Genomic DNA, 26,434 nt, shown 5'->3' with positions numbered 1-26,434 from the left:
CCCTTGGTATCCTCACATGTAAAGTGGGACTGTTGGTCCTGCGTTGTATGTAATGACATCAGAATGCTGCAACAAGCCTATACCCTGCGTAGTGTGGGGGTCCTGTGGGGGGGAATTATACCTCAGCCTGAAGTGGGGCTTTAATAAAATGGAGACCTGACTGGAGAGGTGAGGAGGATTCTGGGAATATCATTTGATGTGACTCTTTGTGTTCAGATGTAGAGTTTTCCTCCTGTGAAGTCTGGAGATCATATGACATCACATTGCCTCCACCTCCCTCCCTGATAGAAGAGAGAAAGAAGAAGAAGATTCTAGAAGTCACCAGAGAGATCACTGAGCTGCTGACAGGAGAGGTGAGCGGTGCCGGGAATTCTGGGACATTCTCCAGTAACAGACAAGGGATGTGTCTGGATGGTGACTGTATCATTGTGTGTGTCAGGTTCCTATAAGGTGTCAGGGTGTCACTGTCTATTTCTCCATGGAGGAGTGGGAGTATTTAGAAGGACACAAGGATCTCTACAAGGACGTCATGATGGACAATCAGCCGCCCCTCACATCACCGGGTAAGAGGAGACTTTATTGTAAAGGAGAGAGCAGTACGGAGGATCCACCTAGATCCCCCATCATCTGATAAACACATAGAAACAATGGATTCAGTCAGTGTGTGTGTTTCCTACAGATGGATCCAGTCATGGGAACCCACCAGAGAGATGTCCCCGTCCTCTGTATTCCTGGGATTCCACACAGGAAGGTCACACCATCCCTCACCATCATCAGGTAGATGAGGAACAATCACTGATAGTATCATTAGGATCTGTACATTATCTGCATTGTTACCATTGATGTCATTTTTATTATATATTCAGAGTGGAAACCTGAGAGATCCTAAAGTTGAGGTTAAAGAAGAGATAAAAGAGGAGGAGGATGAGGATGGGGGGATGGAGGTGTCAGAGCTTCTAAGAGAACACAAAGATCTGTACCAGGACACCATGGTGGAGTCATCCAGCTACAGGAACCCACCAGAGAGATGTCCCCGTCCTCTGTATTCCCGGGATTCCACACAGGAAGGTCACACCATCCCTCACCATCATCAGGTAGATGATGACAATTATTGGTAGTTGTGATTTATACACAGCATGTTTGTTACAATGAATGTTTTATTATATCTTTCAGAGTGGAATCCTCGGGGATGTTAATATTGATGTTAAAGAAGAGTATAAAGAGGAGGATGAGGAGTATGGAGTGATGGAGGAGTTTTCAGAAGGACACAAGGATATGATGGAGCCACCTAATACCAGGAACCCACCAGAGAGATGTCCCCGTCCTCTGGATTCCCCACAGGAATGTCACACCATCCCTCATCATTACAAGGTTGGTGGGATGGATCATCTAGAACATGGATTCATAGAGACAATGTGTGGATTTTTATGTGACCTTATATTTTACAGATGATATTCTCTCTCATTTTCTTGATTTAGAGTGGAGATCCAATCGATATAGAATTTGAGGTGAAAGCAGAAGAAGAAGAGGCGTATGTGAGGGATGATCAGCAGTCTATGGAGGAGGATGGAATAACGGGGTCATTTATAGAGGAGGACACTCCTACAGAGATCAGCACAGGTGGGTCATGAACACTAAATCCATTCCTCCACCCATACTGCTCACTGATTGGTCCAGAGTAGGGCGGGGACTGGGTGATATCAGCCTGTAATCCCCTGGTCACTTTCCTGAGCTGTGTTCCCCGTCCTGTATTCCTGGATTTCTCTCGGATAATCTTCCTTCTCTGTGCTGCAGACACAATTTATGTCTCTAGACTGGATTTATGGAGGTTCTGGGGTTCAGCTGGCAGCAAAATGTGGATTTTTACTCTAAGCATTGCATAATGTAGGCACCCAGGACATGTGACTGGGGTCTCCTGCCTTGTGCCTGACTCTTCCAGGGGACCTTCTCTGTTATCTGCTGGCTGTGCCGGGTGGAGGGATATGTCTGTAGTGTCTCAGACCCAAGTCACTGAGTGCAGTCTCAGGAGATGGGAGGCAGCGGTGTGGGACCTACATAGTTACATAGTTAGTCTGGCTGAAAAAAGACATTCCATCTAGTTGTACCAATAAAAATAAAAGTTATAATCCGACACCCACAGCTGATCCACCAGAAGGCAAAAACCCAGCAAAGCACGATCCAATCTGCTCCTGCAGGGGAAAAAATTCCTTCCTGACCCCCCGAGAGGCAATCGGATATTCCCTGGATCAACTTTCCCTATAAATGTTATATCCAGTTATATTCTGTGTATCCAAGAAAGAATCCAGGACTTTCCTACAGCAATCCCCCCTTATGTATTATACATGGAGATCATATCCCCCCTTATGTATTATACATGGAGATCATATCCCCCTTATGTATTATACATGGTGATCATATCCCCCCCTTATGTATTATACATGGAGATCATATCCCCCCTTATGTATTATACATGGAGATCATATCCCCCCTTATGTATTATACATGGAGATCATATCCCCCCCTTATGTATTATACATGGTGATCGTATCCCCCCCCCCTTATGTATTATACATGGTGATCATATCCCCCCTTATGTATTATACATGGAGATCATATCCCCCCTTATGTATTATACATGGAGATCATATCCCCCCTTATATGATATTCATGGAAATAATATCCCCCCTTATGTATTATACATGGAGATCATATCCCCCTTATGTATTATACATGGAGATCATATCCCCCCTTATGTATTATACATGGAGATCATATCCCCCCTTATGTATTATACATGGAGATCATATCCCCCTTATGTATTATACATGGTGATCATATCCCCCCCTTATGTATTATACATGGAGATCATATCCCCCCTTATGTATTATACATGGAGATCATATCCCCCCTTATGTATTATACATGGAGATCATATCCCCCCCTTATGTATTATACATGGTGATCGTATCCCCCCCCCCTTATGTATTATACATGGTGATCATATGCCCCCTTATGTATTATACATGGAGATCATATCCCCCCTTATGTATTATACATGGAGATCATATCCCCCCTTATGTATTATACATGGAGATCATATCCCCCCTTATGTATTATACATGGAGATCATATCCCCCCTTATATGATATTCATGGAAATAATATCCCCCCTTATGTATTATACATGGAGATCATATCCCCCTTATGTATTATACATGGAGATCATATCCCCCCTTATGTATTATACATGGTGATCATATCCCCCTTATGTATTATACATGGAGATCATATCCCCCTTATGTATTATACATGGAGATCATATCCCCCCTTATGTATTATACATGGAGATCATATCCCCCCTTATGTATTATACATGGAGATCATATCCCCCTTATGTATTATACATGGAGATCATATCCCCCTTATGTATTATACATGGAGATCATATCCCCCCTTATGTATTATACATGGAGATCATATCCCCCCTTATGTATTATACATGGAGATCATATCCCCCTTTATGTATTCTACATGGAGATCATATCCCCCCTTATGTATTATACATGGAGATCATATCCCCCCCTTATGTATTATACATGGAGATCATATCCCCCTTATGTATTATACATGGAGATCATATCCCCCCTTATGTATTATACATGGAGATCATATCCCCCCTTATGTATTATACATGGTGATCATATCCCCCCTTATGTATTACATGGTGATCATATCCCCCCTTATGTATTATACATGGAGATCATATCCCCCCTTATGTATTATACATGGTGATCATATCCCCCCTTATGTATTATGCATGGAGATCATATCCCCCCTTATGTATTATGCATGGAAATCATATCCCCCCTTATGTATTATGCATGGAGATCATATCCCCCCCTTATGTATTATACATGGAGATCATACCCCCCCTTATGTATTATACATGGAGATCATATCCCCCCCTTATGTATTATACATGGAGATCATATCCCCCCCTTATGTATTATACATGGAGATCATATCCCCCCCTTATGTATTATACATGGTGATCATATCCCCCCGTTAATCTCCTCTTCTCAGTAGAGAATACATTCAGTTCCTCTAATCTCTCCTCATAGCTGAGCTCCTCCATGCCTCGTATCAGTTTGGTTGCCCTTCTCTGTTCTTCCTCCAGTTCCCCAATGTTCTTTTTGTGAATTGGAGGCCAAAACTGAACTGCATATTCCAGATGAGGTCTTACTAATGATTTGTATAGGGGGGGGATATTTCTCTGGAGTCTATACCTCTCCTAATACAAGAGAGGATTTTTCTCGCTTTAGAACCCGCAGCTTTTCATTGCTGCCATTATTAAGCTTGTGATCTACTAGAACCCCCAGATCCTTCACCATTGACCCCCCAAATCCTTCTCCAACATTTACCCCCCCTACCCCTCCAGATCCTTCTCCTCAATTGCCCCCAGATTCTTCTCCACCATTGATCCCCCCCAGATTTTTCTCCTTTGACCCCCCCTGATCCTTCTCTACCATTGATCCCCCCCAGATCCTTCTCTACCATTGATCCCCCCCAGTTACTTCTCTACCATTGATCCCCCCCAGATCCTTCTCTACCATTGACCCCCCCAGATCCTTCTCTACCATTGACCCCACCAGATCTGTATCCACCATTGACTCCCCAAATCATTTTCCACCCTTTACCCCCCCCCCGATCCTTCTCCACCATTGCCCCCCTGATACTTCTCCAACATTTCCTTCCAGATTTTTCACCACCATTGACCCCCCAGTTGTACCCCCCTAGTATGTATGATGCATGTGTATTCTTAGCCCCCCCCAGTGCAGAACCTTACATTTATCACCATTAGCCCTCATTGGCCCCATAGCCCCCCAATTACACAGAGCATTGAGGTCGGCTTGTAAGTTGGAGACATCCTGTAAGGACGTTATTCCCCGGCACAGCTTGGTGTCATCTGCAAAGACTGGAATGGGATTTATAATCTCACACCCCATATTGTTTATATATATATTAATAAGTAAGGGTCCCAACACTGAACCTTGGGGTACCCCACTAATAACACTGAACCTTGGGGTACCCCACTAATAACACTGAACCTTGGGGTACCCTACTATCGACACTGAACCTTGGGGTACACCGCTAATAACACTAAACCTTGGGGTACACCACTAATTACACTGAACCTTGGGATACCCCACTAATAACACTGAGTCTTGAGGTCCCCCACTAATAACACTGAACCTTGGGGTCCCCCACTAATAACACTGAACTTTGGGGTCCCCCACTAATAACACTGAACCTTGGGGTACACCACTAATAACACTGAACCTTGGGGTACCCCATTAATAACACTGAACCTTGGGGTACCCCTCTAACCCCTTCCATACCAGGCACTTTTACCCCCTTCCTGCCCAGGCCAATTTTCAGGTTTCAGCGCTCTCACATTTTGAATGACAATTGCGCGGTCATACAACATTGTACCCAAACTAAAATTTTATCATTTTCTTCACACAACTAGAGATTTCTTTTGGCGGTATTTAATCACCGCTGGGGTTTTTATTTTTTGCTAAATTAACAAAAAAAGACCAAAAATTCTGGGGAAAAAAAGTGTTTTTCTTTGTTTCTGTTATAAACATTTGCAAATAAATAATTGTTCTTCATAAATTTAGGCCGAGATGTATTCTGCTACATGTCTTTGGTGAAAATAACCCAAATTAGTATTTATGATTTAGTCTGTAGGAAAGTTATAGAGTTCACAAACTCTGGGAGATATCTGAATATTGATCAATCCTGAAGTACTGACAGCCAATCTCATTTCTTCAGATCCAAGAATGTGAGAACAGTACAGATATCCCCCAAATGTCAGAACGGTACAGATATCCCCCAAATGTCAGAACGGTACAGATATCCCCCAAATGTCAGGACGGTACAGATATCCCCCAAATGTCAGGACGGTACAGATATCCCCCAAATGTCAGGACGGTACAGATATCCCCCAAATGTCAGGACGGTACAGATATCCCCCAAATGTCAGGACGGTACAGATATCCCCCTATGTCAGGACAGATATCCCCCCGAATGTCAGAACAGTACAGATATCCCCCAAATGTCAGGACAGATATCCCCCCGAATGTCAGAACAGTACAGATATCCCCCCAAATGTCAGAACAGTACAGATATCCCCCCAAATGTCAGGACAGAGGAGGACACTGAATGGAGGCCAGTGGAGGGATTGGCAGAGAGGGGTGGAGGACACTGAATGGAGGCCAGTAGAGGGATTGGAAGAGAGGAGTGGAGGACACTGAATGGAGGCCAGTGGAGGGATTGGCAGAGAGTTAGTAAGGTGGATGAGTCTGGCAGAAGCATTCATGATAGACTGAAGAGGGGATAGCCTGCGATGAGGTCGGCCAATGAGGAGGGAGTTACAATAGTCAAGGCGAGATATAACAAGGGAGGGAATAAGTTGCTTAGTGGTTTCCGAGGTTAGGAATGAGCCTTGGGGTACCCCACTAATAACACTGAACCTTGGGGTACCCCACTAATAACACTGAACCTTGGGGTACCCCAGTAATAATATTGAACCTCAGGGTACCCCACTAACACTGAACCTTGGAGTCCCCCTTCTAACCTTGGAGTACCCTGTAACAATCGCGGCGTCAGACCCCAGCCCTTCTCATCAAACTTGTGACCGAAGGACTGGCCAATCTAATTCCGCGCTGTCACGTGCATAACAATGCCACGCCCAGCTGCTCCCTGCACAAAGATTTTCCAGCTAATGGACCACAATCTGTGTACCTGCAGCCTAAAGAGTGATTGTTACTGGGTTAGGTTAATTACACAATTAACCCTTCACACTGCCACCACCTCCTTTTGTACAGAGAAAGAGGAAACTCGGCAATATCAGTTATAACACTATGATGATTGGATAATCGTCTATATACCACGGTCACTGCAGACAGAGATATATAGAGGTTTATATATATATAAATACAGAGAGCAATAACACAGCAAAGAGATAACAGAAAGAAGTTTAGGGAGGTAGAGTACTTGCCAAAAGTCCTGGGTTACGCAGATTTAAGGTCCTGAGCCAAAAGGGTGCCTTATCTCCCAAAGTTAGTTCCGATGTTAAAAGGGAGGATTCTTCAACTTCAACCCGACCTACTCAACTTAATTTTGTGCTCCAAGCATAACATCCTTTCTAGGAACTCAGCAGGGTGTCTCCTTGAAGCAGAGAACCAATCGCCTCATTTGGGGAGGGTGTTGCAGGCGGAGACCCAAGCTAGAACCAAAATCCCTCCCAATTAATATCATGATCAATAATTTACCCTCGGTGCATGTAGCAGCCTAGCCACTAGTAGATTAATATGCAGAATGATCTGCTGAACGTTTAGATATGAAATATGACATACCTGCTTGGGACGGTTAAGGAGATATCGTTTTCTGCTCTCCTGTAGATTCCAACTAGGGGGTGCAAGGTATCAGACAACTTGTATTGAAGTGACCGATCTGAATATATTCCTGGTTTTCATGTAAGTCTTTCATATCTCCAGATATAAAATTATATGGAAAAGGGGATTTATAAATGTGAGTCCGTTTTATAGCTAGCTGGAAAGTCTTTGAAGCTCAGTGAAGGACTGGTTTATGGTTTTACAATATCTCACATTGAGAAGCTAACAGACATCCAGGCACCAGCTAGGATGGGATTTATAACCCTGGAACTCTCCCACTGTGCCTGTGATCTCTGGCATCATACACACCACATTCCTGAGAGGGGGGGGGGGAATTGGAGGGAAGCTGACTTGGGAATAGAAATGATACAAGATGGAGGATCCTAAGCAAGATGGATGACCGCGTCCATCTCTGTATGCTCATCTGCTACATACCCCACTAACAACACTGAACCTTGGGATACCCCACTAACAACACTGAACCTTGGGGTACCCCACTAACACTGAACCTTGGGGTACACCACTAATAACACTGATCCTTGGGGTACCCCACTAATAACACTGAACCTTGGTGTACCCCACTAATAACATTGAACCTTGGGGTACACCACTGACACCCCTAGACCATTCAGTGTATGAATCATTAACCACTACTCTCTGAATACGATCTTTTAGCCAGTTTTCTATCCATTTACATTCTGATTTTTCCAGCCCATAGACTTTACCTTACACATTAGCCGTGTGTGGGGAACTGTGTCCAAGTATACCACGTCCACCACCACCCCTCTGTCCAAGTGTACCACGTCCACCGCCACCCCTCTGTCCAAGTGTACCACGTCCACCGCCACCCCTCTGTCCAAGTGTACCACGTCCACCGCCACCCCTCTGTCCAAGTATACCACGTCCACCGCCACCCCTCTGTCCACGTATACCACGTCCACCGCCACCCCTCTGTCCAAGTATACCACGTCCACCGCCATCCTTCTGTCCAAGTACACCACGTCCACCGCCACCCCTCTGTCCAAGTATACCACGTCCCCCGCCACCCCTCTGTCCAAGTATACCACGTCCCCCGCCACCCCTCTGTCCAAGTATACCACGTCCACCGCCACCCCTCTGTCCAAGTATACCACGTCCACCGCCACCCCTCTGTCCAAGTATACCACATCCACCGCTACCCCTCTGTCCAAGTATACCACATCCACCGCTACCCCTCTGTCCAAGTATACCACATCCACCGCTACCCCTCTGTCCAAGCATACCATGTCCACACCCACCCCTCTGTCCAAGTATACCACGTCCACCGCCACCCCTCTGTCCAAGTACACCACGTCCACCGCCACCCCTCTGTCCAAGTATACCACGTCCACCGCCACCCCTCTGTCCAAGTATACCACATCCACCGCTACCCCTCTCTCCAAGTATACCACGTCCACCGCCACCCCTCTGTCCAAGCATACCATGTCCACACCCACCCCTCTGTCCAAGTATACCACGTCCACCGCCACCCCTCTGTCCAAGTACAGCACATCCACTGCTACCCCTCTGTTCAAGCATACCATGTCCACACCCACCCCTCTGTCCAAGTATACCACGTCCACAGTGGTAAACATACAAAGCTTTATTGAACTATGGAAGGCATTCAATCAGGGCAGTTCAAGGCACTCCGCAACATGCGGCTTGTAGAGACACTCATGGTAAGAAGGCTAACGGGGACTCAGTGGGACCTTGGCTGTGGGGTCTGACCTCAGCACAGCCCTCAGCACAGCTCTCTAGGGACAACATCAGTCTCACAGGGACTCAGCAGGACTTTGGCTGTGGGGCTTGATTTGGGTAGCGATGGCTCAAGAACTCAGGGGGACAGTCCAGGTAGCTATAATCCAGGCACGCAATGGGGCAGTTCAAGCAAGGGTAGTCTGAGCACACAATAGGGGCAGTTCAAGCAAGGGTAGTCTGAGCACACAATAGGGGCAGTTCATGACAAGGGCGGTCTGAGCACACAATAGGGGCAGTTCATGACAAGGGCGGTCTGAGCACACAATAGGGGCAGTTCATGACAAGGGCGGTCTGAGCACACAATAGGGGCAGTTCATGACAAGGGCGGTCTGAGCACACAATAGGGGCAGTTCATGACAAGGGCGGTCTGAGCACACAATAGGGGCAGTTCATGACAAGGGTAGTCTGAGCACACAATAGGGGCGGTTCATGACAAGGGTGGTCTGAGCACACAATAGGGGCAGTTCATGACAAGGGCGGTCTGAGCACACAATAGGGGCAGTTCATGACAAGGGCGGTCTGAGCACACAATAGGGTCAGTTCATGACAAGGGCGGTCTGAGCACACAATAGGGGCAGTTCATGACAAGGGCGGTCTGAGCACACAATAGGGGCGGTTCATGACAAGGGTGGTCTGACCACACAATAGGGGCAGTTCATGACAAGGGTGGTCTGGGCACACAATAGGGGCAGTTCATGACAAGGGTGGTCTGAGCATACAATAGGGGCAGTTCATGACAAGGACGGTCTGAGCACACAATAGGGGCAGTTCATGACAAGGGCGGTCTGAGCACACAATAGGGGCAGATCATGACAAGGGCAGTCTGAGCACACAATAGGGTCAGTTCATGGCAAGGGGGTTCTGAGCACACAATAGGGGCAGATCATGACAAGGGCAGTCTGAGCACACAATAGGGTCAGTTCATGGCAAGGGGGTTCTGACCATACAATAGGGGAAGTTCATGACAAGGGTAGTCTGAGCACACAATAGGGGCAGATCATGACAAGGGTGGTCTGAGCACACAATAGGGGCAGATCATGACAAGGGTGGTCTGAGCACACAATAGGGGCAGATCATGACAAGGGTGGTCTGAGCACACAATAGGGGCAGATCATGACAAGGGCGGTCTGAGCGCACAATAGGGGGCAGTTCATGGCTTCTAGGGACACTCACGATAGGTGGCTTGCAGGCACTCTGCAGCAGGTGGCTTCCAGGAAGGTAGGCGGCTTGCAGACACTCATGGTTCTGGCAGGGATGTCCTGGCTCACAGCAGGCGACAGCAGGGAGGGCAAAACTCCTCAGCACACAGCAGAGCGGGTAATCCGGGCCCCAGAGTATTAGGCAGAGTATCGTGGGGCCAACAGCAAAGCAGTTCTAGCCCAGAGAATTAGCAGAGTAACAGCGGGTACTCCCAGTCCTGGAGTATTAGCAGGGAGGAAGCGGATACTCCCAACCCTGGAGTATTTAGCAGAGGGGCAGCGGGTACTCCCAACCCTGGAGCATTCTGCAGAGTGGCAGTGGATAATAGTCCTTACCTTTGGGGGGGTCTCCTGCAGAGTGCTCAGCAGGAATGACTTCGGAGGTCCAGTCCCCACCCGGACCTCCAAATGGCTTGCGAGTCCAGCAGTGGCGGAGATAGAAGACATATAACTGGTTCCTGCACTGGCCTGGCAAAAGCCAGGATGCTTCCCAGTTGCCCCGGCAATGTCCAGCCCAGTGCCGCTTTGCCAGGGCAAAGTGGCATGCCCCCTTGACTCGGGCCTTTGTCTCCTGGTGGGCGCAGAGCACAGAAAAGTCTTGGGCCAACACTGTACCTGCCAGGGGGCGCGCATCGACTGGTTGGCGGCCCCACTCTGGAATCTCTCAGCGGTGTGTCACCCCTCCTCGGCTATGCGGCCCTAGAGGTGTGAGGGCCATCGCAGCGGTCACTTCCCCCCATCCTGCACGGTCTGCCTTCAAAGGCCACATCAAGATGTGAGGAGGTGACAAGGGGCAGAGGGGTGAGGTGACTCCCTCATCCTGTGCAGCCTATCTTCAAATCAATCACCCCTCTGTCCAAGTATACCACGTCCACAGACACCCCTGCACTATATACTCTGTTGTACATTATATATTCCTAACCCCTGCACTATATACTCTGTTGTACATTACATACTCCTGACCCCTGCACTGTATACTCTGTGTTGTACATTACATACTCCTGACCCCTGCACTATATACTCTATGTTGTACATTACATACTCCTGACCCCTGCACTATATACTCTATGTTGTACATTACATACTCCTGACCCCAGCACTATATACTCTATGTTGTACATTACATACTCCTGACCCCTGCACTATATACTCTGTTGTACATTACATACTCCTGACCCCAGCACTATATATTCTATGTTGTCCATTCCATATTCCTGACTTCTGCTCTCTCCCCTCCCCCCACTTCTATATATACACATAATATGGATTCTCTTTTGTTCCCCCATTTCCTACCAGCTGGACATTTTATATCGGATGATGTGATTGGAGCACAGACTTTTACATGGTGATAATAATGTGATAACATCCTCCAACTTTGGACCCTTAAACAGATAGTGATAATGAGGGAGGAGCCAATACCCCAATGATGGTGGTCTTCAGTATCAGTCCAGTCTTCATCTTGGTTGTTCTCCCCCATCCTCACTCTCTGACCTCTGGTGGGGCTCAGCCCCCCTGTTCTTCATGACTAAATCATGGACTAAATAAGGAAGTGCAGTACTTCTTGTGTTGGGAAGATGGCGATGAGTGATAGAGGGGGTGGGGACCCTCATCCTATAATCCCCTCATCACTGTCCCTCCTATAAAAGTCAGTTCTGGTTGTTTCCTCACTCTCTGACTAAGGTCCATGAATAAAGAAATGACCTGGTAGGAGATTAGAGGAGCCATTTCCTAGTTCCCTTGAGGGTGGAATTGTAAGCTCCTCAGAGACCAAGCTGCCTGATGTGGACGGAGTCCTGGTTTGGGGGAACCAATCAGCTCCTGTCTAGTAATCCTCTTTGTCTTTGTATTTTAGTCCATGGCCGGGAGATGAGGAAAACCTCCGAGGATTGTCTCACTTTGTCTCCAGACTGGAAAGTAGAAGATGAGGACATCACACAGTATAGTCCAGGAGAAAACCTGGCTCCCTCCAATGTCCATCTGGCACCACCCAGTGTAGATGGACCATCGGATTCCTCATATCCTGAGGAACCTCAGACTGTGCGGGACCGGGCCGGCCTTCCAACAGGGAAGAGGTTCTCCTGTACTATGTGCGGGAAATGTTTTTCAGATAGGTCCAGTCTTCATAAACATCAGCGATCTCACACGGGGGAGAAGCCATATTCCTCTTCTGAGTGTGGGAAAGGTTTTTCATTGAAGTTCGATCTTTGCAAACATCAGAGATCTCACAAAGGGGAGAAGCCATATTCCTGTCCTGAGTGTGGGAAATGTTTTTCAATGAAGTCCAATCTTTACAAACATCAGAGATCTCATACAGGGGAGAAGCCATATTCCTGTCCTGAGTGTGGGAAATGTTTTTCTCAGAAGTCCAGTCTTTACACACATCAAAGATCTCACACAGGGGAGAAGCCATATTCCTGTCCTGAGTGTAGGAAATGTTTTTCAAAGAAGTCCAGTCTTTACAAACATCAGAGATCTCACACAGGGGAGAAGCCGTATTCCTGTTCTGAGTGTGGGAAATGTTTTTCAATGAAGTTTGATCTTTGCAAACATCAGAGATCTCACACAGGGGAGAAGCCATATTCCTGTTCTGAGTGTGGGAAATGTTTTTCAATTAAGTCCGATCTTTACAAACATCAGAGATCTCACACAGGGGAGAAGCCATATTCCTGTCCTGAGTGTGGGAAATGTTTTTCACAGAAGTCCAGTCTTTACACACATCAAAGATCTCACACAGGGGATAAGCCATATTCCTGTCCTGAGTGTGGGAAATGTTTTTCACAGAAGTCACATCTTTGCACACATCAGCGATTTCACACAGGAGAGAAGCCGTTTTCCTGTCCCGTGTGTGGGAAATGTTTTTCACGGAAGTCCCATCTTTCCAGACATCAGAGATCTCACATGGGGGAGAAGCCACTTTCCTGTCCTGAGTGAGGGAATTGTTCCTCACTGAAGTCCTGCCTTCCTGTACATCAGGGGTCCCACACAACCCTGGAGGTGTATTAGTGCCTTGAGTGCGGGAAATGTCTTCTAGATGAATGTTGCTGGACATCCCAGCTCTCATGTGGGGAAGAAGCACCCCCTGATATACACCTCAGATATACTCCATGGCTGATCTTCATCATGGAAGAAACAGTTGATAAGGAGATGAGAGGCCCCCAAAGACATGGATGAAGTGCAGTAAATGTCGGGGTGCAGAGTGGTCAGTAGATCCTGGAAATGAAGGACACAACTTCAGCCCTTCTTGGGTGTCGGAGTTGCGTTTCCTGATAATGATATAGCGGGTTACAGAGCTAGAAGCCGGGAGAGCCCAGATCTCGTTATCGGGGAACTTTACACAGACAACAAGAACTTCTGAAGTTGATGTCCTTCATTTCAAGGCTCTACAGAACAGTGGTGACCCCGAAGCATCTCTCTGTCTTCAGTCCATCCTTCTCCCATCCCCCAACAGGAGGGAAGGAGAACTCCGCCCCAAACTAGGGGGGAACTTTCCTCTCATTATTTCCCTTGGCTTCTGTGTGGGTTTGGGTGGTTGGAGGAGTGCGGCACGAGACGGAACACAGCTTGTTGTTTTATGTCTACATATGGGGTCTGGGTAGAGGGGATCCACCGGAAAATATTTCTACTCTTTGATATTGTGCAAATCGTTTCTGTTTTCACTTTGAAGGGCAATATTATGTGTGGTTTGTAAAAGGGATTGGCCCAATAGATACCGCCCCACTTAGAGAATAGATGAACTAATATGACCAGCATTCATTCAGCCATGTCACATGTTGGGATCTTTTCTACTATACTTTGTTATAATAATGGAACACATTGTGTATTGTATTGTACACCAATAATAATGACTCCGCCCCCACATTCCAGACAAGGGATCTCCCTGACCAATCGGATTCCTTCCTTTGTTATTTCCTGATTCTATGATTACAATCTTGTTAGAAGTAAAACTATAATAAAGAATTGATTGAGTGAAATGAAATGTGTGTGTCGGGGCCATGATGGGGATCTTTGGGGGCCAAACATTTCTCACAGGAGACACTTTACAAGCCTTTGCAGGTCATCCAGTTTCTGGTTCACCATGAATAATGGCCCAGAGTGCAGGGGTCAGGAGACTACTTCATACAGCCCTGCAAACAACGTGCAGTGGTCAGGAGTATGTGATTTACCTCCCAGAGTACAGAGTGTAGTGGTCAGGAGTATGTGATTTCCATCCCAGAGTGCAGTGGTCAGGAGTATGTGATTTACATCCCAGAGCACAGAGTGTAGTGGTCAGGAGTATGTGATTTACATCCCAGAGTACAGAATGTAGTGGTCAGGAGTATGTGATTTCCATCCCAGAGTACAGAGTGTAGTGGTCAGGAGTATGTGATTTCCATCCCAGAGTACAGAGTGTAGTGGTCAGGAGTATGTGATTTCCATCCCAGAGTACAGAGTGTAGTGGTCAGGAGTGTGTGATTTCCATCCCAGAGTGCAGAGTGTAGTGGTCAGGAGTATGTGATTTACATCCCAGAGTACAGAGTGTAGTGGTCAGGAGTATGTGATTTCCATCCCAGAGTACAGAGTGTAGTGGTCAGGAGTATGTGATTTACATCCCAGAATATAGAGTGTAGTGGTCAGGAGTATGTGATTTCCATCCCAGAGTACAGAGTGTAGTGGTCAGGAGTAGAGATGAGCGGATCGAACATGGCGAAGTGGAATTCGTTTCGAAGATTGGGAAATATTCGATTCGCGACGAATCCGAAGATTAGCCAACTTCGGATGCACGAATCGAATTTTCCCAAAAATGGCGGCGACATGTGTGGCGACGGAGCGGGGATCTCTGGGAAGGCGCGCAGACAAGGCGCGCTGACCCATAATGCATTCATTCATGACATGTGATCGCATTAGCCAATCAGCAGCCAGCCAGCCAGCACTGTGTAATGGTGGAGCTATAAATCGCGGCCATCTTAGAATTCTCCATTAGCCTCCGGTCATTCAAGAGAGACAGACCTGTCTGTATGAAGGGACAGAGTTAGGGCCACAGAGACTTTAGGGCCACAGAATCGTTACTCAGGGACACAGAATTGTTACTCAGGGACACAGAATCGTTACTCAGGGACAGACACAGAATTGTTACTCAGGGACACAGAATCGTTACTCAGGGACACAGAATCGTTACTCAGGGACACAGAATCGTTACTCAGGGACACAGAATCGTTACTCAGGGACAGACACAGAATCGTTACTCAGGGACACAGAATTGTTACTCAGGGACACAGAATTGTTACTCAGGGACACAGAATCGTTACTCAGGGACACAGAATCGTTACTGAGGGACACAGAATCGTTACTCAGGGACACAGAATTGTTACTCAGGGACACAGAATCGTTACTCAGGGACACAGAATCGTTACTCAGGGACACAGAATCGTTACTCAGGGACACAGAATTGTTACTCAGGGACAGACACAGAATTGTTACTCAGGGACACAGAATTGTTACTCAGGGACAGACACAGAATTGTTACTCAGGGACACAGAATTGTTACTCAGGGACACAGAATTGTTACTCAGGGACACAGAATCGTTACTGAGGGACACAGAATCGTTACTCAGGGACACAGAATCGTTACTCAGGGACACAGAATCGTTACTCAGGAGACACAGAATCGTTACTCAGGGACACAGAATCGTTACTCAGGGACACAGAATCGTTACTCAGGGACACAGAATTGTTACTCAGAGACACAGAATTGTTACTCAGGGACAGACACAGAATTGTTACTCAGGGACAGACAAAGAATTGTTACTCAGGGACAGAGAATTGTTACTCAGGGACACAGAATCGTTACTGAGGGACACAGAATCGTTACTCAGGGACACAGAATTGTTACTCAGGGACACAGAATTGTTACTCAGGGACACAGAATCGTTACTGAGGGACACAGAATCGTTACTCAGGGACACAGAATTGTTACTCAGGGACACAGAATCATTACTCAGGCACACAGAATCGTTACTCAGGGACACAGAATTGTTACTCAGGGACACAGAATCGTTACTCAGGGACACAGAATCGTTACTCAGGGACACAGAATCGTTACTCAGGGACACAGAATTGTTACTGAGGGACACAGAATCGTTACTGAGGGACACAGAATCGTTACACAGGGACACAGAATCGTTACTCAGGGACACAGAATCGTTACTCAGGGACACAGAATTGTTACTCAGGGACACAGAATCGTTACGTTATTTTTGGGGTGCTTATAGAATTAAAGAGTATGTCAGACAACACGCAGAGGAGTGGCAGAGGAGGCAATGTTTCAGGAGCGAGCAGACGTGGCAGCAGAGGAAGGGGTCGAGGCAGCACTAGTCGCAGCCAGAGGCCAGTGCTCCCGGTGTCATCCAGCGGTCGTGTCTCCACCGACAACCCTGCAGTCATCGATTGGTTGGCTCGGTCGTCTTACTCTTCCCAGGTCACCTCTGACACCTACAGCCAACGGTCGGTGGGTACGTCAGACACAACCGTTAGTTGGCATGGCCCGGGAGCAAGCCCACTGAAATCACGTGTCCTCTACCTGCCCCTGTCCTTTGGTGTTCCCTCACCAAGCGAAGTATCGCATGCTGTGGGCTCAGCCCCACTGTACAGTGAGGAAGAGCTAACAGAGGGCGGTCAGGAACGGGGGAGACATCCGCCTCTTCAGCAGCCAGGCGAAGAAGTACTGGCGAGGAGAGTGGCTCGGTAGCCGGTCTAGAGACAGGTCTGTCTCCTGACCCACACGCAGCCGAGGGGGCTAGTAGTGAGGCGGAAACCCTAATTGATGATGATGAGGCTGATCACACTTGGCAGCCTCGTCGTCATCAGGCTATTGCTTCCGCATCATCAGGAGAAGAGGGTGCCAGCTTGGCAGCGAGCAAAACAGTCGGTGGGTTGCCCAGGAGGCAGCAGGGTCGCAGCAGTGTCAGTGGAGGCAAACGGCCACGGAGTAGAGCACCAGCTCCACTGCAGCCTACCACCACGGCCAGTAGTGGTGCCGGTGTGCACGGAGGAAGTAGCAGTCAGCCAGTGAGGAGTAGCGGGGGCAAAGTTTCCTACTCGGCGGTGTGGCAATTTTTCGTCAAGCCGCCCGAGGAAGTAAACGTAGCTGTATGTCGACTATGTGGCCAGAAAGTCAAGCGTGGCCAGGGGGCCCATGTTGGGACTACAGCGTTGCGTCAGCATATGCAGTGTCGCCATTCGGTGGCCTGGGAAAACCGTGATAAAGATACGGCGGTTCTGCCTGCCCCAGCCCCCGCTCCGTTACTTGCTCCGTCACCCGACGTCAATCGCCCTCTATCAGCCAGTCAAGGCTCCAACACCTCTGCTGAGGGGAGTTGTCGCTCGTTGGCATCTTCCGCTCGTTCAGATGCTCCTTCTCCTGCTACTCCTCTTCACGGATTCCGTCAGCAGTCTTTCTTGGAATCCGTTTCCAAGAGACAACAGTTTGCGAGCACGCACCCGACGGTGCAGAAGCTGAACGTCCTCCTGTCCAAGTTGCTGGTTCTGCAGTCCCTCCCTTTCCAAGTGGTGGACTCAGCACCTTTCCGAGAAATGATGGCTTGTGCCGAGCCGCGGTGGAGAGTGCCAAGCTGGCATTTCTTCGCCAAAAAGGCAGTGCCAGCCCTGCATTCACATGTAGAAGAGATGGTGGGCCAGTCTTTGAGCATGTCGGTCTCTGCCAAAGTGCACGGCAGTGCCGACGTGTGGAGCTGTAACTACGGTCAGGGACAGTACATGTCATTTAGGGCCCACTGGGTGAACGTGGTGCCGGCACAGCCGCACCAGCAACTTGGACAGGTCACGCCGCTTTTGCCTCCACGTTTGCACGTCCTTGGTCCAGCAAAGATGTCCGCCTCTACCACCTCTTCTTCCGCCGTGTCCTCAGCCGCCACCCCCGTGCCAAGTCCCATTACCCGACCGGCATATCACATGTGCAGGGCACAACGGTGTCACGCTGTGCTGCACCTGCACACTGCTGGTGGGTTCCATTTTGTCATAGGGTGCTGTATGGCCTCCCATTGCTGCTGCCAGGCCCGTAATCTGCCATGGGCCCCCGTACCGACTCCTCATGCTGCTGCCAGGCCCGTAATCTGTCATGGGCCCCTGTACCGCCTCCTCATGCTGCTGCCAGGTCCAGAGTGTGTCATGGGTCCCTGTACGGCCTCCCATTGCTGCTGTCTCCATCGCCACACTCTGCCATGTGCCACTTTCAGGTCTCCTCACACTGCTGGTGGGTTCCATTTTGTCATAGGGTGCTGTATGGCCTCCCATTGCTGCTGCCAGGCCTGTACTCTGCCATGGGCCCCCGTACCGACTCCTCATGCTGCTGCCAGGCCCGTAATCTGTCATGGGCCCCTGTACCGCCTCCTCATGCTGCTGCCAGGTCCAGAGTGTGTCATGGGTCCCTGTATGGCCTCCCATTGCTGCTGTCTCCATCGCCACACTCTGCCATGTGCCACTTTCAGGTCTCCGCACACTGCTGGTGGGTTCCATTTTGTCATAGGGTGCTGTATGGCCTCCCATTGCTGCTGCCAGGCCTGTAATCTGCCATGGGCCCTCGTACCGACTCCTCATGCTGCTGCCAAGCCCGTAATCTGTCATGGGCCCCTGTACCGCCTCCTCATGCTGCTGCCAGGTCCAGAGTGTGTCATGGGTCCCTGTACGGCCTCCCATTGCTGCTGTCTCCATCGCCACACTCTGCCATGTGCCACTTTCAGGTCTCCTCACACTGCTGGTGGGTTCCATTTTGTCATAGGGTGCTGTATGGCCTCCCATTGCTGCTGCCAGGCCCGTAATCTGCCATGGGCCCCCGTACCAACTCCTCATGCTGCTGCCAGGTCCAGAGTGTGTCATGGGTCCCTGTACGGCCTCCCATTGCTGCTGTCTCCATCGCCACACTCTGCCATGTGCCACGTTCAGGTCTCCGCACACTGCTGGTGGGTTCCATTTTGTCATAGGGTGCTGTATGGCATCCCATTGCTGCTGCCAGGCCCGTAATCTGTCATGGGCCCCTGTACCGCCTCCTCATGCTGCTACCAGGTCCAGAGTGTGTCATGGGTCCCTGTACGGCCTCCCATTGCTGCTGTCTCCATCGCCACACTCTGCCATGTGCCACTTTCAGGTCTCCTCACACTGCTGGTGGGTTCCATTTTGTCATAGGGTGCTGTATGGCCTCCCATTGCTGCTGCCAGGCCCGTAATCTGCCATGAGCCCCCGTACCGACTCCTCATGCTGCTGCCAGGCCCGTAATCTGTCATGGGCCCCTGTACCGCCTCCTCATGCTGCTGCCAGGTCCAGAGTGTGTCATGGGTCCCTGTACGGCCTCCCATTGCTGCTGTCTCCATCGCCACGCTCTGCCATGTGCCACTTTCAGGTCTCCGCACACTGCTGGTGGGTTCCATTTTGTCATAGGGTGCTGTATGGCCTCCCATTGCTGCTGCCAGGCCCGTAATCTGCCATGGGCCCCCGTACCGACTCCTCATGCTGCTGCCAGGCCCGTAATCTGTCATGGGCCCCTTTACCGCCTCCTCATGCTGCTGCCAGGTCCAGAGTGTGTCATGGGTCCCTGTACGGCCTCCCATTGCTGCTGTCTCCATCGCCACACTCTGCCATGTGCCACTTTCAGGTCTCCTCACACTGCTGGTGGGTTCCATTTTGTCATAGGGTGCTGTATGGCCTCCCATTGCTGCTGCCAGGCCCGTAATCTGTCATGGGCCCCTGTACCGCCTCCTCATGCTGCTGCCAGGTCCAGAGTGTGTCATGGGTCCCTGTACGGCCTCCCATTGCTGCTGTCTCCATCGCCACACTCTGCCATGTGCCACTTTCAGGTCTCCTCACACTGCTGGTGGGTTCCATTTTGTCATAGGGTGCTGTATGGCCTCCCATTGCTGCTGCCAGGCCCGTAATCTGCCATGGGCCCCCGTACCGACTCCTCATGCTGCTGCCAGGCCCGTAATCTGTCATGGGCCCCTGTACCGCCTCCTCATGCTGCTGCCAGGTCCAGAGTGTGTCATGGGTCCCTGTACGGCCTCCCATTGCTGCTGTCTCCATCGCCACACTCTGCCATGTGCCACTTTCAGGTCTCCTCACACTGCTGGTGGGTTCCATTTTGTCATAGGGTGCTGTATAGCCTCCCATTGCTGCTGCCAGGCCCGTAATCTGCCATGGGCCCCCGTACCGACTCCTCATGCTGCTGCCAGGCCCGTAATCTGTCATGGGCCCCTGTACCGCCTCCTCATGCTGCTGCCAGGTCCAGAGTGTGTCATGGGTCCCTGTACGGCCTCCCATTGCTGCTGTCTCCATCGCCACACTCTGCCATGTGCCACTTTCAGGTCTCCTCACACTGCTGGTGGGTTCCATTTTGTCATAGGGTGCTGTATGGCCTCCCATTGCTGCTGCCAGGCCCGTACTCTGCCATGGGCCCCCGTACCGACTCCTCATGCTGCGGCCAAGCCCGTAATCTGTCATGGGCCCCTGTACCGCCTCCTCATGCTGCTGCCAGGTCCAGAGTGTGTCATGGGTCCCTGTACGGCCTCCCATTGCTGCTGTCCCCATCGCCACACTCTGCCATGTGCCACTTTCAGGTCTCCTCACACTGCTGGTGGGTTCCATTTTGTCATAGGGTGCTGTATGGCCTCCCATTGCTGCTGCCAGGCCCGTAATCTGTCATGGGCCCCTGTACCACCTGCTCATGCTGCTGCCAGGTCCAGAGTGTGTCATGGGTCCCTGTACGGCCTCCCATTGCTGCTGTCTCCATCGCCACACTCTGCCATGTGCCACTTTCAGGTCTCCTCACACTGCTGGTGGGTTCCATTTTGTCATAGGGTGCTGTATGGCCTCCCATTGCTGCTGCCAGGCCCGTAATCTGCTATGGGCCCCCGTACCGACTCCTCATGCTGCTGCCAGGCCCGTAATCTGTCATGGGCCCCTGTACCGCCTCCTCATGCTGCTGCCAGGTCCAGAGTGTGTCATGGGTCCCTATACGGCCTCCCATTGCTGCTGTCTCCATCGCCACACTCTGCCATGTGCCACTTTCAGGTCTCCGCACACTGCTGGTGGGTTCCATTTTGTCATAGGGTGCTGTATGGCCTCCCATTGCTGCTGCCAGGCACGTAATCTGCCATGGGCCCCTGTACCGCCTCCTCATGCTGCTGCCAGGTCCAGAGTGTGTCATGGGTCCCTGTACGGCCTCCCATTGCTGCTGTCTCCATCGCCACACTCTGCCATGTGCCACTTTCAGGTCTCCTCACACTGCTGGTGGGTTCCATTTTGTCATAGGGTGCTGTATGGCATCCCATTGCTGCTGCCAGGCCCGTAATCTGTCATGGGCCCCTGTACCGCCTCCTCATGCTGCTACCAGGTCCAGAGTGTGTCATGGGTCCCTGTACGGCCTCCCATTGCTGCTGTCTCCATCGCCACACTCTGCCATGTGCCACTTTCAGGTCTCCTCACACTGCTGGTGGGTTCCATTTTGTCATAGGGTGCTGTATGGCCTCCCATTGCTGCTGCCAGGCCCGTAATCTGCCATGGGCCCCCGTACCGACTCCTCATGCTGCTGCCAGGCCCGTAATCTGTCATGGGCTCCTGTACCGCCTCCTCATGCTGCTGCCAGGTCCAGAGTGTGTCATGGGTCCCTGTACGGCCTCCCATTGCTGCTGTCTCCATCGCCACACTCTGCCATGTGCCTCTTTCAGGTCTCCGCACACTGCTGGTGGGTTCCATTTTGTCATAGGGTGCTGTATGGCCTCCCATTGCTGCTGCCAGGCCCATAATCTGCCATGGGCCCCCGTAACGACTCCTCATGCTGCTGCCAGGCCCGTAATCTGTCATGGGCCCCTGTACCGCCTCCTCATGCTGCTGCCAGGTCCAGAGTGTGTCATGGGTCCCTGTACGGCCTCCCATTGCTGCTGTCTCCATCGCCACACTCTGCCATGTGCCACTTTCAGGTCTCCGCACACTGCTGGTGGGTTCCATTTTGTCATAGGGTGCTGTATGGCCTCCCATTGCTGCTGCCAGGCCCGTAATCTGCCATGGGCCCCCATACCGACTCCTCATGCTGCTGCCAGGCCCGTAATCTGTCATGGGCCCCTGTACCACCTCCTCATGCTGCTGCCAGGTCCAGAGTGTGTCATGGGTCCCTGTACGGCCTCCCATTGCTGCTGTCTCCATCGCCACACTCTGCCATGTGCCACTTTCAGGTCTCCGCACACTGCTGGTGGGTTCCATTTTGTCATAGGGTGCTGTATGGCCTCCCATTGCTGCTGCCAGGCCCGTAATCTGCCATGGGCCCCCGTACCGACTCCTCATGCTGCTGCCAGGCCCGTAATCTGTCATGGGCCCCTTTACCGCCTCCTCATGCTGCTGCCAGGTCCAGAGTGTGTCATGGGTCCCTGTACGGCCTCCCATTGCTGCTGTCTCCATCGCCACACTCTGCCATGTGCCACTTTCAGGTCTCCTCACACTGCTGGTGGGTTCCATTTTGTCATAGGGTGCTGTATGGCCTCCCATTGCTGCTGCCAGGCCCGTAATCTGTCATGGGCCCCTGTACCGCCTCCTCATGCTGCTGCCAGGTCCAGAGTGTGTCATGGGTCCCTGTACGGCCTCCCATTGCTGCTGTCTCCATCGCCACACTCTGCCATGTGCCACTTTCAGGTCTCCTCACACTGCTGGTGGGTTCCATTTTGTCATAGGGTGCTGTATGGCCTCCCATTGCTTCTGCCAGGCCCGTAATCTGCCATGGGCCCCCGTACCGACTCCTCATGCTGCTGCCAGGCCCGTAATCTGTCATGGGCCCCTGTACCGCCTCCTCATGCTGCTGCCAGGTCCAGAGTGTGTCATGGGTCCCTGTACGGCCTCCCATTGCTGCTGTCTCCATCGCCACACTCTGCCATGTGCCACTTTCAGGTCTCCTCACACTGCTGGTGGGTTCCATTTTGTCATAGGGTGCTGTATGGCCTCCCATTGCTGCTGCCAGGCCCGTAATCTGCCATGGGCCCCCGTACCGACTCCTCATGCTGCTGCCAGGCCCGTAATCTGTCATGGGCCCCTGTACCGCCTCCTCATGCTGCTGCCAGGTCCAGAGTGTGTCATGGGTCCCTGTACGACCTCCCATTGCTGCTGTCTCCATCGCCACACTCTGCCATGTGCCACTTTCAGGTCTCCTCACACTGCTGGTGGGTTCCATTTTGTCATAGGGTGCTGTATGGCCTCCCATTGCTGCTGCCAGGCCCGTAATCTGCCATGGGCCCCCGTACCGACTCCTCATGCTGCTGCCAGGCCCGTAATCTGTCATGGGCCCCTGTACCGCCTCCTCATGCTGCTGCCAGGTCCAGAATGTGTCATGGGTCCCTGTACGGCCTCCCATTGCTGCTGTCTCCATCGCCACACTCTGCCATGTGCCACGTTCAGGTCTCCTCACACTGCTGGTGGGTTCCATTTTGTCATAGGGTGCTGTATGGCCTCCCATTGCTGCTGCCAGGCCCGTAATCTGCCATGGGCCCCCGTACCGACTCTTCATGCTGCTGCCAGGCCCGTATTCTGTCATGGGCCCCTGTACTGCCTCCTCATGCTGCTACCAGGTCCAGAGTGTGTCATGGGTCCCTGTACGGCCTCCCATTGCTGCTGTCTCCATCGCCACACTCTGCCATGTGCCTCTTTCAGGTGTCCGCACACTGCTGGTGGGTTCCATTTTGTCATAGGGTGCTGTATGGCCTCCCATTGCTGCTGACAGGCCCGTAATCTGCCATGGGCCCCCGTAACGACTCCTCATGCTGCTGCCAGGCCCGTAATCTGTCATGGGCCCCTGTACCGCCTCCTCATGCTGCTGCCAGGTCCAGAGTGTGTCATGGGTCCCTGTACGGCCTCCCATTGCTGCTGTCTCCATCGCCACACTCTGCCATGTGCCACTTTCAGGTCTCCGCACACTGCTGGTGGGTTCCATTTTGTCATAGGGTGCTGTATGGCCTCCCATTGCTGCTGCCAGGCCCGTAATCTGCCATGGGCCCCCGTACCGACTCCTCATGCTGCTGCCAGGCCCGTAATCTGTCATGGGCCCCTTTACCGCCTCCTCATGCTGCTGCCAGGTCCAGAGTGTGTCATGGGTCCCTGTACGGCCTCCCATTGCTGCTGTCTCCATCGCCACACTCTGCCATGTGCCACTTTCAGGTCTCCTCACACTGCTGGTGGGTTCCATTTTGTCATAGGGTGCTGTATGGCCTCCCATTGCTGCTGTTAGGCCCATAATCTGCCATGGGCCCCCGTACCGACTCCTCATGCTGCTGCCAGGCCCGTAATCTGTCATGGGCCCCTGTACCGCCTCCTCATGCTGCTGCCAGGTCCAGAGTGTGTCATGGGTCCCTGTACGGCCTCCCATTGCTGCTGTCTCCATCGCCACACTCTGCCATGTGCCACTTTCAGGTCTCCTCACACTGCTGGTGGGTTCCATTTTGTCATAGGGTGCTGTATGGCCTCCCATTGCTGCTGCCAGGCCCGTAATCTGTCATGGGCCCCTGTACCGCCTCCTCATGCTGCTGCCAGGTCCAGAGTGTGTCATGGGTCCCTGTACGGCCTCCCATTGCTGCTGTCTCCATCGCCACACTCTGCCATGTGCCACTTTCAGGTCTCCTCACACTGCTGGTGGGTTCCATTTTGTCATAGGGTGCTGTATGGCCTCCCATTGCTGCTGCCAGGCCCGTAATCTGCCATGGGCCCCCGTACCGACTCCTCATGCTGCTGCCAGGCCCGTAATCTGTCATGGGCCCCTGTACCGCCTCCTCATGCTGCTGCCAGGTCCAGAGTGTGTCATGGGTCCCTGTACGGCCTCCCATTGCTGCTGTCTCCATCGCCACACTCTGCCATGTGCCACTTTCAGGTCTCCGCACACTGCTGGTGGGTTCCATTTTGTCATAGGGTGCTGTATGGCCTCCCATTGCTGCTGCCAGGCCCGTAATCTGCCATGGGCCCCCGTACCGACTCCTCATGCTGCTGCCAGGCCCGTAATCTGTCATGGGCCCCTGTACCGCCTCCTCATGCTGCTGCCAGGTCCAGAGTGTGTCATGGGTCCCTGTACGGCCTCCCATTGCTGCTGTCTCCATCGCCACACTCTGCCATGAGCCACTTTCAGGTCTCCGCACACTGCTGGTGGGTTCCATTTTGTCATAGGGTGCTGTATGGCATCCCATTGCTGCTTCCAGGCCCGTAATCTGCCATGGGCCCCCGTACCGACTCCTCATGCTGCTGCCAGGCCCGTAATCTGTCATGGGCCCCTGTACCGCCTCCTCATGCTGCTGCCAGGTCCAGAGTGTGTCATGGGTCCCTGTACAGCCTCCCATTGCTGCTGTCTCCATCGCCACACTCTGCCATGTGCCACTTTCAGGTCTCCGCACACTGCTGGTGGGTTCCATTTTGTCATAGGGTGCTGTATGGCCTCCCATTGCTGCTGCCAGGCCCGTAATCTGCCATGGGCCCCCGTACCGACTCCTCATGCTGCTGCCAGGCCCGTAATCTGTCATGGGCCCCTGTACCGCCTCCTCATGCTGCTGCCAGGCCCGTAATCTGTCATGGGCCCCTGTACCACCTCCTCATGCTGCTGCCAGGTCCAGAGTGTGTCATGGGTCCCTGTACGGCCTCCCATTGCTGCTGTCTCCATCGCCACACTCTGCCATGTGCCACTTTCAGGTCTCCTCACACTGCTGGTGGGTTCCATTTTGTCATAGGGTGCTGTATGGCCTCCCATTGCTGCTGCCAGGCCCGTAATCTGCCATGGGCCCCCGTACCGACTCCTCATGCTGCTGCCAGGCCCGTAATCTGTCATGGGCTCCTGTACCGCCTCCTCATGCTGCTGCCAGGTCCAGAGTGTGTCATGGGTCCCTGTACGGCCTCCCATTGCTGCTGTCTCCATCGCCACACTCTGCCATGTGCCTCTTTCAGGTCTCCGCACACTGCTGGTGGGTTCCATTTTGTCATAGGGTGCTGTATGGCCTCC

General features: G+C 51.5%; 2 protein-coding genes across 2 annotated transcripts in view; both read left to right on the top strand.

Moving 5' to 3' along the window:
* Positions 1-931: 931 nt before the first annotated feature.
* Positions 932-26,434, top strand: part of LOC149461937 (uncharacterized) — a 359,663-nt gene continuing 334,160 nt past the window's right edge. Inside the window, exons 1-3 of the mRNA XM_089677759.1 lie at positions 932-1,094; positions 1,174-1,371; positions 1,479-1,620. Coding sequence (XP_089533885.1) covers positions 939-1,094; positions 1,174-1,371; positions 1,479-1,620 — 496 coding nt within the window. The 5' untranslated portion in view covers positions 932-938. The remainder of the gene's footprint in view (positions 1,095-1,173; positions 1,372-1,478; positions 1,621-26,434) is intronic.
* Positions 12,291-14,410, top strand: LOC149461944 (uncharacterized). The gene has a single exon (XM_089677678.1). It carries the CDS (start codon positions 12,301-12,303, stop codon positions 13,363-13,365), a length of 1,065 nt encoding a protein of 354 aa, XP_089533804.1. The 5' UTR covers positions 12,291-12,300; the 3' UTR covers positions 13,366-14,410.

Source organism: Staurois parvus, unplaced genomic scaffold (genome assembly GCF_062004578.1).
Source record: "Staurois parvus isolate SC_StPar_1 unplaced genomic scaffold, SC_StPar_1.0 ptg000191l, whole genome shotgun sequence".
Taxonomy (NCBI): domain Eukaryota; kingdom Metazoa; phylum Chordata; class Amphibia; order Anura; family Ranidae; genus Staurois; species Staurois parvus.
This window is presented reverse-complemented; position numbering and strand designations above follow the sequence as displayed.